This window comes from Labeo rohita, chromosome 7, assembly GCF_022985175.1.
Source record: "Labeo rohita strain BAU-BD-2019 chromosome 7, IGBB_LRoh.1.0, whole genome shotgun sequence".
NCBI lineage: Eukaryota > Metazoa > Chordata > Actinopteri > Cypriniformes > Cyprinidae > Labeo > Labeo rohita.
This window is the reverse complement of record NC_066875.1, coordinates 9,047,831-9,068,720: the sequence shown is the minus strand read 5'-3', so window position 1 is coordinate 9,068,720 and position 20,890 is coordinate 9,047,831. Positions and strand designations below refer to the sequence as shown.

Here is a 20,890-nt window from a genome sequence, read left to right as displayed (position 1 = left end):
ATTTCTTTACGACTGAAGAAAGAAAGACACAAACATCCTGGATGATGAGGGGGTGAGTACATTACATGTGAATCTTTGTTATGGAAGTGGACTTCTTTCAGAGCTATGTAGGAAGGTGCTAAAAGAGAGCTAGTGTGAGAAGAATGCAGAAATTCGTTATGAAGACATGTTGACTCACAATCTGTCTGCCAACCCAGTCATAAGAGTAATCAAAGGTATATCCTTTTCGTTCAAACAACTCCGTAAACAAGGTCCGCAAGTATTCGTAATCTGGCTTCTCAAAGAAATCCAACCGCCGGACATAGCGTAGATAGGTCGCCATCTCCTCTGAAAACACAAATGAGGAAAAAGTTATAATGACAATAAACAAATAAGAGCAAAGGGAAGTCCTTTATGTGGAATATCTTCTTTTACATTTACATATAGTCCACAAGACAACAAAAAGAAAGTTGAATTTCCAAAAATAGCCCTGTTTGAATGTTTAAATATGCTTGTTCATGAGTTTCTTGTTTGTCCTGAACAGTTAAACTGCCCGCTGTTCTTCGGAAAAAATCCTTAAGGTCACACAAATTCTTTGGTTTTTCAGCATTTTTGTGTATTTGAACTCTTTCCAATAATGACTGTATGATTTTAAGATCCATCTTTTTCACACTGAGGACAACTAAGGGAATCCAATTACAGAAGGTTCAAACCCTCACTGATGCTTCAGAAGAAAACGCAATGCATTAAGAGTCGGGGAGTGAAAAAAGTTGAATTTGAAGATCAGGGTAAATGTAACTTATTTTATCTTCAGGGAAACATGAAAGTATCTTCCGTAGCTTCTGAAGGGCAGTACTAAATGAAAAAATATGATATTTAGGCAAAATAAGAAAAATGTACACATCTGCATTTTTTTTTTTCAAAAGTTTACACCCCTGGTTCTTAATGCATCGTTTTTCCTTCTGGAGCATCAGTAAGCATTTGAACCTTCTGTAATAGTTGCATACGAGTCCCTCATTGTGAAAAGATGGATCTCAAAATCATACAGTCATTGCTGGAAAGGGTTTAAATACTCAAAAATGCTGAAAAAACAAAGAATTTGTGGGACCTGAAGGACTTTTTCTGAAAAACAGCAGGCAGTTTAACTGTTCAAGACAAACAAGCGACTCATGAACAAGTATCACTAAAAAACAAAAAAAAAACCAGCTGTGGATCATTTAGGCATCAACACAGTATTAAGAATCAAGTGTATGTAAACCTTTGAACAGGGCCATTTTTATAAATTCAACTATTATTTTGTCTTAGATTATATGTAAACTTCTTTTATGTGAAATATCTTATTTAGGTCAGTACTAAATAAAAAATTACATGCATTTTGTATGAGCTCTCTTATTTTGGTAAAATAACTAACATTTTGCAGATTCTGCAAGGTGTATGTAAACTTTTGACCTTAACTGTATGATGGGCTTGCCTTGCATTAAGCTCATTGTAGGCTACATCAAAAAACATCACAATGACAGCCAATATAGACATATAGACATATGATCTGAGACCTTATCTGGTTGGAAGTAGCCATCACAAGATGGGTACACTGTGGTCAAAGTGATGGATATGGTCAGTAACAATACTCAGGCAGATGGCGGCATTTAAATAATGCTTATTGGTACTAAGGGTTTAAAGCATGCTAAGAAAATGTTCGCCACACCGTTAAACCACCACCCGCCCGAGCCGTTAATACAAGGCAGGATGGATCCATGCTTTTATGTTGTTTATTCCAAATTCTGACCCTACCATCCGCAGCAGAAATAGAGACTCTTCAGGCCGTGCAATTGTCTACTGTCCAATTTTGGTGAGCCCATGCAATCTGCAGCCTCAGTTTTTCTTAGCTGACAGAAGTGGCACCCAGTGTGGTCTATACTACTCTACTGTAGCCCATTACAAGACTGGCATTCTCTGGAAAGCCTAAAGATGGTCATCCATGAAAACCCCATCTGGCACCAATAACCATGTCACCTTTCAACTTCATTCTGATGCTCATTTTGAGGCATAGATTGTCTTGACCACGTCTACATGCCTAAATGCATGCATGAGGTGCTGCCATGTGATCAGCCGATTAGATATTTGTGTTAACAAGCAGTTGAACAGATGTACCTAATAAAGTGGTCAGGGAGTACATTTATTAAAATCAACTCAATTCAATAGGCAGTGACCAACCGTTTTTTTTTTTTCATTAGGTCACTGACATACGATCTGTTGTTTTTATTCATATTTCCCCTTTTGCACAAGTATAACTTTTTTTTTTTTAATATAAAATTGTCCCTCATAACAACCTTATAAACAAGCTTAATCATTATACGCCATTTTTACACAGCCTGTAACAAATTTTTCCGTTCTGTTCGAAGACAAAATGCTATCTCAAGTTGCTCATCTGCCAATGTTTCTCCGAACCTGCCATGAGTTACACTGAGAAAATGAATGCATTCCAGCTCCAAGAAAATCCAGATATAAACATTTTTTTAATTTTTAAGTATCATTAACATGACTAATTTGAAGCAGCGGTCTTGTGCAACTCTTAAAAAAAAAAAAAAAAAAAAAACATTACATTTACTTGGGAATAATGTGCACTTCTAAATTGTGCACAAAACCAGAAATGTGTATGAAGGACATGAATGGGGACAATTTTGATTTTATGTTGACTACAAGACTGGCTGATACAAGAGAAGCGCATTATGGGTCTCACCAGGAAAGTTCTCACAGAGAACCTCAATGGGAGTGTTTCGCTTTGTGTCCCCAATCTTCTGGTAGCGTTCTTTCAGTGTGTCGGCCTGCAAAGCACAAAACAACAACATCTCATTTTCAAGAACTAAATTAGTAACTGTTTTAATGACTTTAACATGCTAGTTCAACATACTTTTAGTCCCTGCCAAGGGAGACTACCCCGAAGGAAATACATGAACATGTGACCCAAGGCCTCAAGGTCATCCCTCCGACTTTGCTCTGCAAAAATAAATAAATAAATAAAATAGTAACATCATGTACACAATAACATGAAGTTGGCTGGACAGTAGGGATGGGAATCATACGGAATTGAACAAATCTGGTTCTGATTAAATTACTTAGCTATTAATATATTGATCATTGAGCATATTAATATAAATCATTATTCAATTATTCGACCGAATAACTGGTCAAAACAATATCCACGTTTCAAACCCATAAATCAGAACAATCATGTTTGTCCATCCACTTAAAGTGCATGCAACAAAAACGCTCAACTGAGGTGCTATAGATTCAATGCAACAATAAAAGAACCAAACATGAATATGAAGTTCCTTAAACGAACTGGTTCATGATTCCCAACCCTATTAAGCAGTCAGTCAAGAAGCCACATAAAGCGTGAGGATAGTGACATGCTAAATTTAATGTTAAGTCCATTTTAAGATCAGACTAGGGAGGTATCTAACACTTACCTTTCCCTAAGTGTGTATTAATAGACATGTATCGAGCTGTGCCGGTAAGGCTCTTGTGCTCCCGGTAAGGAATGTGTTTTTTGGTTTCTGGGTCAATGTATTCTTTCGCAAGGCCAAAGTCTATGATGTGAATGATGTGCTCCTTCTTGTTTCCTTGTCGACCGATGAGGAAGTTCTCTGGCTTCACGTCCCTATAGATGAGGTTTTTAGAATGCACATACTCCATGCGGGAAATCTGGGGAAATTGAACACAGGATTTACATTACTCGCTTACAATGCAACGCATCAGACCAATGATATTCAAGCACTTCTCACCCAGGTGACACACTACTCTTAAAACACAGCAGCTTCACAGAGGCCCTGTGCACTCACCAGCTGAATGGCGATCATCAGGACGGTCTTGAGGGAGAATGTTCGGTCACACAGGTCAAAGAGGTCCTCAAGACTAGGGCCGAGCAGCTCCAGAACCATGGCATTGTATTTCCCACAGGGCCCAAAATAGTAGACCTGAGGCAGACCCTCTACTTTAAAAGAAAAATACAAGAGCATTACCTATACTAGTCATAACACTCTCCCTTTAATGGTTAAGTGTGCATTTTTAATGAAACTTTGACAATACAAAGCTGGCCTGAGCTGATTATGGATTAAAGCAACCTATTCCTCCAACCACTAGATGGCAGCACTGTGAGAACTATGCAAATGGATGAATATGTAAATAAAGCTGGCTTTGCCGCAAGTCACTTTGAATGCTTGCAATCATACATGAATTATGCCAAGAAACCAGCACATTTGGTAAGTAAGGTGGCTGATTCACAAGTTTGCCATGCAAATCAATAGAGTACTGCAGGGATAATGTATTTTTGTAGGCCAGACCCCCCAAAATTAGCTTTTCAACACTGTTAGTTCCATTGGCCAAAATTGATGGGGGTTTTTTTAATGGGCTTTTTGGTTAAATGCCTGAAATGCGACCTTATTTGAATAAATCTTGTTGCTTGTGTTTGTGCGTGTTCATTCACACTCAGTCTGAATGAACAAAAACTAACTAAATAAGTAACTAAATAATTCACACTTAGATATAACCACTTTGTCAAAATAAGACTTTAAATGGATTGAAAACATGATCTGTGGGAGTTTTTAGTGAGTAATCAGCTTGATGAAAGTATTTAAATCTCTGCGTCTGTGACCAATATTTACTGAGCTTTAATGACTTTAATGAATGACTGATCTAAAAAATTAAAAAATAGTTAAAAGTTAACTACACAAAATAACAGCTGAACATAAGTTCAAAAAATAAAATATTTTTTAAATTGTTACTGCCTTGAGTTATTATTTTGGTATTAATTGTAAAATGCTTAAAAACACCAACCTGATGAAATTCATATTTGGCTTTAATAACTAGAACATTGATCACACTGATAATTTAAAAATATAAAATAGATTTTTTTTATGACACTAAGAATTGTTTATTTAACCAAGAAAATGTGACTGGACTATGAATTTACACTTTAAAAAACAACAACAACAACAAAAAACACCTCATTTCAGAACACCAATGTACATCACTGGGGTAGTGCCATATTTAAAAGGATAGTTCACCCAAAAATGAAAATTAGCCCATTATTTATTCACCCTCCAGGCATCCTAAGTGTTTATGACGTCCTTCTTTCAGATGAATTAATCTGAAGTTTTATTAAAAATTAACCTGGCACTCCCAAGCTTTAGAACGGCATAGACGGGTGTTTCTCTTCATCAGTCCAAAATAAGTCCAATAAAGTGTATCCTTCCATAATAAAAAAAGGCCTCACACGGCTCTGGAAAGTGAATAAAGGCCTCCTGTAGCGAATCTACGCGTTGTTGTAATGAATATTTCCGTATTTAAAACTGAAGAATCACTTTAATCTGCCTGCGCTCACCGTTGTGCACGGAGGCAGCTCCGGGCGGATGACATAAAGTGTTGCCGTTGCACATGCGCCTGTGAGTCTCGCACAAACCAACGTTTGTTTACAGGAGCAGAAAGCAAAGTTTCCTTACTTTAGCAAAAGAAAACCATTCTCTTTTTGGTTTATATCAAAATCCTCTAACATATATATATATATATATATTTTTTTACAAATCCTTGTTTTGTGCTTCTAATTCGCAACCACTGTATTGTTTTGGACTGCGCGTCCGCGTTCATCACTTCTGAGCTGTGCAAGCGCTACACTGACATTATGCCCAGATTCTGTGTACGATCAGTTGGTGCAAGCTAGATTAAAGTGATTTTTTTAAGTTTTAAATATGGATAATTTTCTTTTATGGATGGATGAGCTTTATTGGACTTGTTTTGGACTGATGAACAGAAACATCCATCTATGCCAATCTAAAGCTTCGAAATGCCAGGATAATTTTTAATATAATTCCGTTTGGATTTGTCTGAAAGGAGGAAGTCATATACACCTAGGATGCATGGAGGGTGAGTAAATAATGGGCTGATTTTAATTTTTGTGTGAACTAACCCTTTAATTTTGGCTGTGAGGGGTTGAAAAAGAAAAGACATCTGCAGATTATATATTTAATAGCTAAAGCATATACATGTGTCTCTAAACTGCATATTCTGAGGGTGATGTGGGTAGTTTTAGGCAAAGCCTACACTGCTCATTGTGTGGTGGTGTTGTAACACCCCTGAGAATAGAGCGCACTGTTGGCCTGTCGATGACTCATCTTGTATTCAGACTGCACATAACACACATTCAGTTGCTGGTTTCTATCTATCGCTGCTGATTAACACTTTCACAAGCTTTCTATCAGCACTCCACCGCTAGATGCTACTGGAACACGTGAGTGGGAATTTAAAGAGTGGGAGGAAATTCATGTAGTAATACACAGACATGTAATCGCTCAAAAAGTGGCATATATGGAAAAACTATTGAAAATATTGTAAGCTTCAGGTCATCAGTCATAAACAGCTATTTAAGAAAAACAACCTGAGAATTTGAAAAGCTGTCATTCACAAAAAGGCATTTCTCTTGCCCATTTTTTATACTTTTTGGCATATTTAATAATGCTTTCAGCATTATTTTATACTGCTTTATACTTTGTACTATGAGATGACAGTATAAAATATATACTGGGGGAAAAAACAGGATTTCCACTTTAAAAAGGTATGACACCAGCACTGTGCAAATTTGGTGACATCGTCCTGTTTCTCATAAAATAAATAAATAAATAAAAAAAAACTCATCTAGATTTTACAACATTTTTTATCCTGATGTAATGGATTTTCTTGCTTCTATAACTGCTTAAAAAAAAAAAAAAAAACACTTGGAATAATCATATTTAAATACATAAATAATAAAAATAAATGAATAAAGTTAAATTTTGATTTTGGAAATGTAATTTTAGGGAAAATAAGTTTATTTGTTGCTTGTGGCAATTTAGAATTAATGCCATGATAACAGGGCTTGGTATCACACCAAAACATCATAATCCATGTATTTTAATGGTGTACTGCAGTCACTGCAAGAAAAAAAAAAAAAAGAAAAAAATCCAAGGAGGCCTAGGTCTGACTAAACCTAGTGTAGTGTAGTTCTTCCCAGTCAGTCCCACTTTGGAGTCCTCAGCACTCCAACAAAACGCCATCTGCCAGCAGCCCGTTTGAGAGTGGGGCCACCTACGCCCGCTCAAACACGGATGTCTGACTGGAGAGGAGAAACCATGTGACTCTACAGCCTCCAGTTCACATACAGCAGCCTGCAGTGACGCAGCTCACTTCTGCCACACTGCACACTTAAACAAACCCCAGTTCAGCCGGAGAATCAAAGACAAAGACTGGGAGAGTCCAGTGAGCTGGATTTATCATGCCTGAGCTGGTTGATCAGTAGCCAAGCCATTCCCAGCCAAACTCAGAGATTCACGTACCGATGCCAAGGCTGCCCGGAGGTGTATCAGAGTTCAACACGATACAGCTACATATTAACCACTGACAAAAGAGAACTGTACTGGACTTTCTAGAGGAAGAGACAAAAGTGTGACCTTCGTTTGGCTGGGTTCTGCCAGCGTGATGGGAAATTATGCCGTGTACAAGAAGTTGTTAAATATTAATGGTTCATAAGGAAGTATTTTCAAAAGGACGTTAGAGTAAGAGTCATCTTTATTAATGATAATGCTAGGGGAATATAGATAAGTCATCTCTTAACACAACGTACTATGGCATTTCAATTGTTTCTGAAGATGCACTATGATAATACCATTATTTGAAGCACCAAAGATCTTGCAAAAACCTCTGTGTGTAGGTTTGGTAAATCATTCAGTACCATGATATATCTCAAACTACTGCCTACTATCCCAGTTCACCTACTTATACTATTCCCTAAAAGTAAGTACTTTTCTGTGAAGAAAAAGTATATATTTTTAGGTTATAGTCGGCATGCTTTGAACTATACAAACACATCACCTCATGTGTTCGGATAAAAAACAAGGAATTCAATATTTTTAAATATTTCCTTGTCAGATTGTTCATCTAAAAATGAACTACAATAATGAATTCTCCAAAGATTCCAATTTTTTTACTCTTATGTCATATAAAGAGGAAAGTTTCACAAATCTACATTTAAACTATGGAATGAATTTTCCACCAGAAGTACTGCAGTCATAGCTAAAACAATAAGCATGAAACCAAAATTTTAAAACGTAAGTAAAGATATATTGCCAAAATCTAAAAATGAAAGCAAAGTTTTCAGAATAGCAAACAAATGGTAATGAATCGAAAAATAATAAGCGTACATAAAAAAATTGATAATGCATTTAAAAATAAGCACGAATCAAAACTTTGAGCACATTTAAAACCATATTGCACAAAACTGAAACATTAACTAACTTGCATGCAAAAACATGTTTTATTTACGTTATATTTACGTTTTTACTTTTCGATCCGTGAAATTTTGTGCAATATATTTTTACTTGCGTTTGTAAAATTTGGTTTCATGCTTTAGTCACAAAATTGATCCCATATTAAACAGTTCAAGCGGATATTGATGCCGAAATTATCTTTTTACAGAAAGACCAAAACCGAAATTGAAGGTTTCATTTAGGACTGTCAAACGATTAATCGCATACAAAATTTTGCATGCAAAATGTGTGTGTGTGTATATATATATATATATATATATATATATATTAGGGGTGGAGCCGAACCCAAATACGGTATTCGGAAAGGCACAAATAGCGTGTTTTTTACAAATACTTATTTCGAACAAATACTTAAAAAAATATTTGTATTCGGGAACAAGAAAAACTTTATATCAAAAAGCTGCGTTTCCTCATGAGACCGCAGTGCATGCCCGCATGAGCGAGTGAGTGGGTGACATTCAGGAGTCGGAGGGGTTGGGGGCAGGGCATATGCTCCCAAAATTTAATCTGCGCGACCGCAAAATATATTTGGAAGCATTTGTGCGAGTGCGAGAAATCGTTGCGGTGCGACTTGTTTTTATTTCTTTACAAAACTTTCGCTAGCCTAACTACTGCCCAGACTGCTGTGAGCTGATACAGTGACAGTTTCGCCGTTTTCTCCAACATTACATAACTAACTAAACTTGATCTTTACATTCTTAACAGATTTTAGATATTAGCCGTCAATCACTCCCTGTCACTGACACTGCGCTCCGCTGAAACTCGGAACCGGCCGTTTTTTTTCTCTCTCTCTTAACCAACCTCTGTTCCAGATTTGTACAAACTACATTGCAATTAGGGGTGTGTGATATGACGATTTTTGATTGTGGACAATTAAAATGTCTCCACAATCTGCTTTTGAAGAAATATACTATATTTTGTGCTACAGCGCACATTCTGGCATACATTCACATCAAATGATAACTCCACTCACGCAGGGGCGTAATTTCCACTGGGGACACACTTTTCAAAATCCCGTTTGTGTCCCACCACTTGAATAGTTTTGTTAAATTAATGTCTTGTATTGTGGAATGCACGCTCAGCACCGCAGAGAGTTTCGCGCCATCGTTAAAACTAAACCGAAAGTAAAACGCGCGCGCGCATTCAAAAGCAATTTTAATACCCCACGTTTAGAGAGCGACTCCCCAGTTCACCTTAGCATAGCTTCCCGTCACTCATTAACTTAGTTGGAACTCCTCACATGGATTTGGGCAACCAAATAGAAAAGAGTGTGGCTGCTGCTGAGATCTCTTGGTCCTCCACCAGCCAAAAAAAGTGTGTAGAAGTGTAACGCAAAAAAACTGGATTTTTACGCCTATTTTGAATTTTACTCGAATACAAATACAAATACAAATACTTTTCTCCCCTCAACAAATACAAATACAGATACAAATACCGGCTGCTTTGCACACCCCTAATATATATATATATATATATATATATATATATATATATATATATAAAATGCACACAGATGCATGTATAGATTTAAGAAAAATATGATTCTTTCAGGGTCTTAATGAAAAGTCTATAATATACTTTGGTTAAAAATTCTCAATGGTTGTGTAAAACAACACCCTTTTTACCTTGCCAAAATCAGCTCTGCAAAAATCATCTCATTCTGGTCAAGGCTGCTTTAAATGCAAATGAGCTCTGCTCGCCCCACCCCTCTCTTCTCTCAGTGGAGTGATGAGCCTGTTTACTTTCGCCGCATCTAGCCGTGTTTAGCTGCTAAACATGCTAACTAGCACATTATTAGGAAAGGCGATCGCAAAGATTCATAAAAAAAAAATCCCTTATACTCACTTCTGCTGTAAGTGAAGCTGGATCACGAATGATTCACGCGAACATAGACGGATATATGTAGATCGGGAGGTGCATTCCCTTCACAAACAAACGTAATCTACTGCATCTTCAGCGGCTCAGATGTCGGAAGTAAATGACGACCACTGCGGTCATTATTATATCCAGCAACACAACACCTCAGTCGCTCAATCTGAGATATTCTTGTCTAACTTGCATCCCTGCTCTGGCATCGAAACAAAGAGGGCAGACTGTGACAGCTGATCTGAGGTAAAACGCTCATGTCAATCAACTATCGTGGAAGCGGCCTCTGTCGGTGTGACGCCACAACGACAGGCAAGGTTAAGACAGGCAAGTTAAAAATCTTACTGTTCAAAAACTTGAGACTGGCAGTGTACGTAACCGTTTTGGTCAACAATTTCAGCCTTCCAAAGCCCTTTTGGTGGAAAATTATTTTCCTTTTCTGTTTTAGCTGAATAATTTCAGTTTCCATCACTACATGAGAAGATAGTTTCTTGTTAGTTAACTATTGTGACTAATCCTTTCCCGGATAACATCACTGTACCATCAGTAAAGCCATGATTGAAAGTATGGTCACTATTAAAACTTCACTTTGCATTTAAGTGGACTGAGCTCACTCATTATACAAGAAAAGCGTTTACAAATCCCTTGGCATTACATGAGCTTCCATCTAGCCTGAAGAACAGAGAGAAATGGAGAGGAGACAAATAGGATGGACGTGGATTACATAAGCGCCATGGGCGGTGTTATGTCATTCACAAAGCTGCGCTTGAGGATGGAGAGACAGAGGAACTCTACCTCCCACCAGAACATTCTGCCCTCAACAGCACCACTCCTCCGCAACACACGTAGCGGTCAGGACAGCGTGATTAACAAATTGCCCACTTTGCTGGAAGTGCTCATGCACAAACATTCACAGCAAGCACTACTGGAACAGCAGCAAAACAAGAGACTGGAGGACAAGGTACGACCGGTGATCAGGCCGGAGAGAAGAGTGCGGTCATTCACGTTTGCAGACGGGGGCAGTATGCGATTACGGGCAGGTGGTATTATCTGCTCGTTTTATCTGCCTGTGTGCGTGGGATACGCCTGGCCACAGCTCAGACTTCCTGTCAGCTCCCTTTGGCCAACCCCGATGTGCTGAGAAGACAGGGGGCGGTGTCAAAAACAAAGTGGCGCCATCAGACAAACGCAAACCCTCCATTGCAATCTAAATCAGAGTTACCACAAGCCTTTTGTCTGAAATGCTCCTATAGCAAACCAACATTGTGAGACAGGAATTTTGCTGTGATATTTGTTCAGCCCAGTCGCTGTAACATGACCTGAAATGCTGTGATGTCCATGAATGTGTACCCACATGAAAGATTTCCCTCGCTCTCTTTTATACCTGAGAGGATCGGATTAAAAGGGATGATCTCTAGTGCAAACAGAAGAAATCATTACAGCTGAATCAGTTTGTGTAATCTGTTGACATCATACGCAGCAAATAAAAACCATTCAGAGAAACTGTGCTGAAAGGGCTGTGCCAATCAACCTACAAACTATTTACTCAACATTAGGGCTGGGTAATACAGATAAAATGTTAAAACGCTTTAGATATTAGACTGTATTTAGCATCTTGATATTTATGAATCTGCTTAAACCAAGCAGGATAATCAAGTACAAATGTAGTTACAGATACAAGGCATGCTCATACAAACTCATTTCCAAAAATGAGTTGTTATTTTGATTTGTATGCACCAATGTGACAACACAAAGTGAAAGTAGTACACTATACCCATCCACCTTATTCTTCAACATGGAAGTAAGCATAAAGGTAAGACTATTCCGTTATATGGAATTAATGTGAAGAACAAAAAGCTGCGGTAAAGCTGTTTACACTACAAACCAGTGTGTTCATAATTAAGATACATTAAAAAAATATGGTAAGACACCAAATTGCAAACAGCAAAATGAGCTGTTTTGTACAGCTAAAAATAGCTGGATGAGAACCCATAAAATTTACAAATGGTCACGGCCGCTCTAACAGCAAAAATGAGGTGATTTGAACGCATTTTAAACTGATGTAACATGGGGATTGAATTGAAACATGGGGATTGAACTTTAAAAATTTAAGACCGTATTCTGAACTGACAGACTGAAATGTTTTGATCTGACAAACAAATTCAGCTTTTCAATTCCATTTGCATTTTTGCTAAAGGAGGAAGAAATATGCTATTATTAAACATTATTTCCCTCTTAGTTCAATCATCCACAAGTCAACTAGATCAAAGTAACCAGATCAAAAATAGGGTGGAACTGGCCTACTACAAAACTAAAACAATATAAAAATGTTATATAAATAAACTTATGTATTGTATATATATGTATTATATATGTACTTATGTATTAAGTATTGTATATATATATATATATAATACATTAATATAAAATATTTTTTGATGAACTGCCTGGAATCAATAGGGGGGTAGCAGTAGTATATTTTTATTTAATGCCATGTCAGCATCTTAGGCTTATTTCATGGCAAAACAATTAAAAAAATACAAGTATATCAAATACAATAAAAACCAGCAAAGAAACAAACAAGTTTTATTATGCAAGATTTTTAACATTAACATAATAATAACAACATGACAAAAATTCTAAAACTTTTTCTGGCAAAATTATACTAAATAACTTTAAATGTGTTGAATCAATAGGGGGCTTTTTTTGTAATATTACTTCAACCTAGCCTTAAAACTCATTTCTTTAGGGTACCATTTACTTGAATTTTTATGTTAATTCTATATTATTTTATTTTTAAGTGTGTTGAATGCGTTTTCTTTTTCTTTTGATTATTTTGTGTTTTTATATGGTGTATTTTGATGTTTTATTTGCCTAAGAGTTCAGATGCAAAAGCCTCTAAATCGATCTGACAGATTTCTTTAAAATAAGCATTTCTTTCTGGCTACTTTGTATAGGTTTCTATGCAAGTTCTGGTACTTCTGATTGGGCTGAGGCCGGAATTTAGCGAGTTTGAAGTAAAAGTATTTGACGGACGTATACTGTGTCAGGAGCATTCACTCAGTATCATTATCTCTTTTTTGACCGAGATGGCTTTTTATTATTTATTTATTTTATATATATATATATATATATATATATAAACCTGTTACACTGAGACTACATGTCAGTTGAATTCCACTTTATTGTGGCAAGTTTAAACTTTGCTTGGTAATTGTAAACAACATAGCCACACTGTGCTTACACTGGACATAAAACTAATTTGTTTTCTTTGAAATCATCCAAGCTGTGTGTGACAATTCACATTAATTTTATTATTAATTTTAAATCAAATTGCAGATATACCACAGTTCAGCATAATCACTACCGGCTGACACTGGTCACACAGTATATACCGTCATAGAGCCCAACCTAAGCCCTGACGTTCAACAGATCTCCATAAGAGCATTACAAGTGTGTTTGAATATTAATGCTTGTCTGTGTAATCATAACACATTAACCAGAACAGATGGGATGGGCCGTGATCTCTGGACCAGTGATGTCACTTCTCTCCTCATTGATAAGAGCTGCCTGCCCAGGCATGCGGGGGGAGAAAGCGAGAGAGAGTGCACTGATCACACCATCACTTTGGAGTGGCGCAGCAGAAGATGAGTAATCATCACTAACACCCTCGTCACCGCCTGTGCTTCGAACTTACATCAGAGAATATTCCATTTACCTTTACGGGAAAGAAATGTTTTCTGAGGGCCCCAATAGACCACCATGTCTACATTTAATGTCTATTGTCAGTCTGACGTTCCAGTACTGCTCCTTTAATATCACAGAACTCCTGAAAGGTTGTTTCATCTGGCAGAAGCAGGACTGCTCAGAATCCTGCGTGGCGCGTCCTCTGAACGGATAAGAATCAGCTGGAAGGGCCGTGACATCACTGCACGATATTGAGCTGAGCGATGCTGCTGAAAGCAGACCTCTAAGAGAATCATGTCTGGGCATGTCTGTGTGCCGTCCTTTAGCAGCAGACTCCATGCTCAGCCACAGACAGACTAGTGTTGCGGTGTCCGACTCATTTCCGCTGGCAGTTCTTTCAGTACGTTTCTGTGAAATTTTTGACTCAATTTCATGAGAAGTCATAATATTTTGTTTTGAGGTTGTGGAATTGTAAGAACCTGTACAAAATTGTATGACCTAAACTTAAACAAAAGCCAACCCATTAATCAAAACCTAAATCTAACAAATCACAATAATTCAAAGAAAGAAAAAAAAAAATAAATAAATAAAAATAAAAATAAATAAATAAATAACTAGCAAGCATCTTACATTAATTATGCGTTGTCATGACAGGGGTGTTATTTTAGTATTATTTATATAGTATTGTAATATTTACTAATTTATTTATTTTATTTTATTTTTAATTAGTTTAAACTTTAGGGTTTTTGTGTTTTTGTCATTTTATTTTTTGTTTTAGATTTTTGGTTGCTTGTTCGTTTGTTTTACCTTTATTAGTTTTTGTTTCTATTTATCATTAATATTAGCGCTCTCAGTTTAACGTGTTAATTAGTTATGAAAAATAACGCCAATAAATAAATAAATAAATAAATGAATGAGATCTATCACAAGCTTAAATGTGACTTACAACAGTACAGTAAATAAGTAGTTGATATTGGGTTATATTTTAAACATAATATTATGTGTTTTTTGCTCAATTTTGCAGAGAACATATTACCTTTGAACCCATAGCAGAATTGTTGCGTGCCTCTGAGCAACACAGCGGTGTTTAATTTCTGAATGAATCTGTGTTTGGAACGAATCGTGTGAATTAATGATTCAAAGGCCTATTCATTGAGAGAGCCATTTACTTTATTCCTGAATGAATCAGCGTTTGAATGAATCGAATGAATGAATGACTCAAAGACATTTACCGCCACCTGCTGGCAGATTTAGTTTATTTAGAGTATTATTTCATTAATTTAATGTAAAGGGCTAGACACCAAAAAAACAAAAACAAAAAATAAATTCTGTCATCATTTACTCATTAACTCACCCCCATGTCGTTTCAAACCTTTCTTTTGTGGAACATAAAAGGCGGCATTTTGAAGTCTGTTGGTAACAAAGCAGTTTTGGTTAACAATGACTTTTATCGTATGAACAAAAAATACTATATAGTATTTCTCAAATGATCTTTTATGTACAAGTTTATGTTAGGCCGTTGCAGCTTAAAAAATTTTTTGTAATAAATTCTCTGTTAAATAAAATAAAAATTTCTTTCTAAAGCTACAATTTGTAATGTCTACTTACTTTTTCATTTAACACAAAAATATCTTTAAATTATCTTTTGTGGGTTTTCCCACAGTCAAATTTATTTTGCGATTAATTAGATTAATCAAAACATCATGTAATTAATTAGATTAAAAATTTTAATCAACTGACAGCCCTAAATAATATATATTTTTAATTAGTTCCAGCATTTTTTAATATAAAAGTTTTTTTTTTTTTTTTTTTTTTTAACAGCATTTAATTTTTAACTTTAATTTTTTTAAATTGCTCATATAAAAAAATTATATTCATATATTATAAGACGCTATAGTGAACGGAAGAACTAATTAAAATTATTGCTGTAAATGCACATGGAATTTGAGGACTACTATGGAATTTGTTCTCCTTCATATTGCTTCCTTTTCATGTTTACTTGTAGGTTCCCTCTTACATCCTATGGTGTTCTGGAGCTCTTACGCATGTGTACATCCTAATCTAATCAACCTAAAAGACGGAAATTAAATTTGTATACAAATGGAATGATTTTACTGCATGTTAGATTGCTTATTTTGCCCAAGTGCATGATCAAGTGAACTCCATATGTAATGCAAGAAACGAAGGCTGTGTTCACACTTGTCATGTTTGGTTTGATTAAAACAAATTCTGGTGTGACTGCTCTGTTAGTGCGGTTCATTTGAGTAAGTGTGAACACTGCCACCTGAACCCTAGTGCACACCAAACAAGCGGACCGAGAGTACTAAAAAATGCGTCTCAGTCTGCTTCCGAACATACTCTGGTGCGGTTCAAATGATATATGAAAGCCACACGAACCAAATACTTCTAACCGAACCAAAACAGGATGTAATGACAAGATGCAAAGCTTTGCAACATAATTTGATGACACGGAACAAGTGGCACATCCAAAACCAGTCAGGTTGTGAACTCATCACTTTGCCTTTAGGTTCAGTATCTTTATATTCTCTATCAAAAATGCCAGTGTGAACACTAAGTGGACCAGGACCAAATGCATGTTTTTCTTTTTTTTGGCCCTGACCAAACAAACCTAGAGAACCGAACTACAAGTGTGAAAGTACCCTAAGCTTCTAACCACAGGTTCAAGCAAACAACTTTATGATGCTGTTTGCAAATGCTTAGAAGTATGCTTTCAGGAAACATCAAATCGTTGGTGTCACTGCTTTTGGAAAACACAATCTAGAACAATTCAATCAAAAAGCTGCTAATTCAAGAACTCAAAAGAACATTTGGTTCTTGATCAGACATTACTAAAACAATCTCCAGAACACTGTCTGGTGGGAAAATAACCTGTGGAAACACTGCACTTCACAAAAGGTTTCAAGAATTATGACTGATAAAGAATTTTTGCTTCTGGATGGCAACATAAGGTCACAAACGGATATACCTGAGCTTAAGCTCAAAGGAAGATCAGAATCTCTAGGGAAGATATCAAGCCAACTGACAAAGTCTGTTATGTAAATAGATTTCATTATTGCATATACAAGGCTGTGTTTGTGCATTATGGGTTCTACTGGATTCCTAACAACAGAAAAACCTCAACAGCCAAGAATAAATACAGACTGAATCAATCCGCTTTAAATAATGCACTCATACTGTCTCGTAACACGCCATAATGAACCACGCATTATAAACCATCCAAACATGCTGTGCAGAAAGAGGAAGGTGAGAATCACAAAGATGAGGCCGCGACTCTCCAGCCCTCATCACCCCATCCCCCCCATCCATAAAGCATGAGCTGGGCTCAGCGGGTGGGCCCAGTGGAGGCAGCCCACCCTGCAGACACATACAGCACCGCCTCCACTGAGGCCACGCCTCTGAGATGCTCTTTGTACTATGGCTAGGGGGGAATTCGATTTACCGGGACATCATGATTGCCTTCTCAAATCATTCTGCACTGACAGACAAAAATGCATTTTTTTAATTGAGTTTCAATCATTAACTTAGAATAACAGGATGACAAGATCATAGACAAATGCCAATCACTCACACTAAATTCAGGTTTCGCACACCTTAAGCAAAAAGTGCATGACTTTGGACTGTTAATCATTTTATAGATTTGCAAAAATAATTTTGTTGTTGTTCTATTGGTACCAGCATAGCACATCAGTTTTATATTTGCACTTCCCATATTTGAACTGGCCATACCACCAACAGATTTTGTGATTATCTGTCTGAAACAAATATTTATAGTTTTCAGCAAACATTTAATATATTTTGGTTGTGTTAAGATCAAGTTACAATTCAAGATTTTAATTTATTATAAGAAAATGGAAGATTCTGTACAAAATTTTGGGTGGTTGAGTAGCCAAATGGATTTTATCAACTCTACATCCTCAAAATCACCAAAATGTAGGGATGCACTGAAATAAATTCTCGGCCAAACAAAATGAAACACTGGGCCGAAGGCCGATAACCAAACATGGTTTTTCATGTTTTTCACCATAGCTTAAATTTAATAGCCAAAATGTGCTTTTTACAGTTTTGTCTTGCTTTTCAAAGAAAATTAAAAAAAAAAAAAATTACAAAACAACAATTTAAAAATAGTTCCTTAACGCTGAACATTTTTTAACATTCTAGTAGACATTATAGCCTCCCAACAAAGCACAATTTAACTTGAAATTAATAAGTTAGTAAAATAATATTTTTAAGACCCCCTTCTTCAATCAGGCATGTGTTTTTTAATGTACTAATAAATGCAGCCTTGCTCAGCAGAAGAGCCTTCTTTTAAAACATTAGAAAATATTACAGATCCCAATTTGAACACTATGTGTGAATGTTATAATAAATGTATTAATATAGCTGTTGTAATTATTGTGAGCATTTTTGTCTTACTTTTTTATTTTATTTTACAGAACAACAAAATTATAATACTTGAATGTTGAGTTTTATTTTGGCGGAAACCCACAAAAAGACCTCAGTACTTGCTTTTGTTGACAGCAGATTTATGAATGGTTCTCATTACGCTGTTTCAGCGTACTTTAAACCCTGGCTATGTGTATTAGAAAACAACCTTGTGTAATTTATTGACTTATGATTTAAGGCCTTTTCATGATTTCACTCATCATACAGTAACCAGCAACAACCACCCCTTTTCGTCGAAAATATGCGATGCAGTACTAAACAGTATCTCGATGTCGGTTCTTGTAATTATTTTTCGCATCTTTTTCGGACAGTTTTAAATGCGTCCAAACTGGCGACATGTTGGCTGCCTTAGTGCGTGCCTCTATTTGACCACGTCACATCATTGTTCGGTATATTTTATTCAGTCTTTTCGCTTATTTTCGGCCAAATAATTTTGCTTGCCGAACATTCGGTGCATATCTACTTAAATGTGTATTAAAGGTGACATATCTTGAAAACCTGACTTTTTTCAGTTTTTTTTAAGTGCTATATTCGGGTCCCCAGTGCATCTACCAACCCAGAAAATGTGAAAAAGGACAGTTTAGGTATGTTCGTTTAGGTATGCCTTTTCTGCAAGCATGTGAAAAAATGAGTGTGTCAGATTTCGCTCCCCCATGATGTAGGAAGGGGATATTATTATAATATTACCGCCACTTAATCTGCTTGTTTCTACCCACTGAACCGTCATTTTGTCTTCGCAAGCGACAACAGTGTACCAGTTCTAACATGACAAAAGATCAAGCAAAGCATGCTAACTGTTCTGTCGTTGGCTGCACAGACCAAAGAACACCATTTAGAGTCCCAGCCTCAGAGGAGCAGTGGATTTACTGATTTAATGTATATTACCTTCACAGACATAACCAACTGTTTTTGTAACTCATGTGTGTTTTTAACATAAACGTGTGTGTATTTTACAGTTTAAGCGCAAAAAGACATAAAAGAGAACTTAGTTTAGTACTGACATGCCATGTGATAGCCGCTTTCTGTGCACATGCTTCAGAAGTGCACTCAGAAAACTGTATATCAGAAGTTAAAACTAATATTTAAAACATGATTTCAGCAAGACAAGACAAACAGATGTTTTTTGGCAGTGCATCTGGTGTACGAGATGCAAAGGTACTGCCCTATTCTAGAAAAAAGGGCAGAGAGCAGAAGCTCATTTGCATTTAAAAAGACATGCACAAAAAAAAACTTTCTGCTTTTACTCAAAATAGGCATTTTTTAAGGCATTTTAAGTTGAAACTTTACAGACACATTCTGGGGACACCTGAGACTTGCATTAATATTGTAAAAACAGGCATTATAGGTTTCCTTTAATAAATCATCTGTAATAGTTTACTAATGCTCTGGTTGAATGGTTTTCATAAAATTGTGTTCTTGCCAGCAGAATCTCTTACAGGTCAAAGGGGTTGAATAATTTATTTTAAATTAATCATATAACCTAACTATAATAACGGCTAAAAACTCAAATCCACTTTGAAATGAGCATAACTCAAAATGGAAATGTCCATGACTTAAAGATTTGATTCATTTCTATGACTTTAAGGCAGTAATGCAAAAAATAAATAAATAAATTTGTTCTCAGTGATGTTTAGTGTGCACGACACATGCACAAAGACTGGGCTATTCGATAACAAAACTTCAAGACTATTTTCATTATTGATTTTTAGCAATTAGTCATTGCAGTTCTAATTCACATTATTTAAAAAGGGCGAAGGTCAAAAGATTGGTGCTTCTGTGCCATTGTTGAAAAATCATGACGCATTAGGAATCAGGTGTGTAATTACACCGTGTTTCTTTTAACCGAAATCAAATTTTAAGGCAAACAAAAACAAAGGATGTACAAAAGCCCAATCAACTACATGCCGTTTCAAGCCATGATGGGCAGAACGAAGGGGACAGACAGCATGTAAGAGATTGAAGTCACGTTGGGGGAGGGTAGACCTCAGGGGTCGGGTTGCACAGAAGTGGACGTAAGGGGAAGCACATCCTCAGGATTTCATGCTACGGTCACAATAGCATCTCCTTCACCTGACCACCCCAGTGCCTCACTTCCTTTGGTCCTTTCTTTGTGAGGTCTAGCAAACAAACACACTCCCCAAGAAATAGACACAATAGCCTGATTCTAGAATAAATGTGCTTGGGTGCCACATTAATAATTAAGAGTTTTTAATGTTTTTGACAGGAGTCTGCTATTGTTAAATATATATATATATATATATTTTATTTTTTTTCCCCTGTGATGACAACACTACACTTTCAGCAGCCATTATTCCAGTCTTAAGTGTCACATGACCCCTCTGAAATCATTCTATTATGCTGATTTGGTACTCTATTATTGGTGCTGAATTATTAATAATGGTTCTTATTATCATTAATGCTGAAGATGTTTTTGCTGTGTAATATTTGAGGAAACTAATTCTTTCTTTCATCAATACACTCCTATTAAATTTCCTTGTAATCATAACATTGATTACAATGTTATTCATTACGATGCA

At 36.3% G+C, this 20,890-nt stretch overlaps 1 protein-coding gene across 6 annotated transcripts in view; it reads right to left on the bottom strand.

Annotated features, from left to right (window-relative positions):
- Positions 1 to 20,890, bottom strand: part of csnk1g1 (casein kinase 1, gamma 1) — a 58,842-nt gene that overhangs the window by 20,825 nt on the left and 17,127 nt on the right. For all 6 annotated transcript variants that reach the window (XM_051114660.1, XM_051114659.1, XM_051114658.1 and 3 more), the window contains 5 exons: positions 3,822 to 3,973; positions 3,450 to 3,684; positions 2,891 to 2,976; positions 2,720 to 2,804; positions 179 to 327 (listed from right to left, as the gene is read on the bottom strand). In XM_051114660.1, the coding sequence (XP_050970617.1) occupies positions 179 to 327; positions 2,720 to 2,804; positions 2,891 to 2,976; positions 3,450 to 3,684; positions 3,822 to 3,973 (707 nt within the window). The remainder of the gene's footprint in view (positions 1 to 178; positions 328 to 2,719; positions 2,805 to 2,890; positions 2,977 to 3,449; positions 3,685 to 3,821; positions 3,974 to 20,890) is intronic.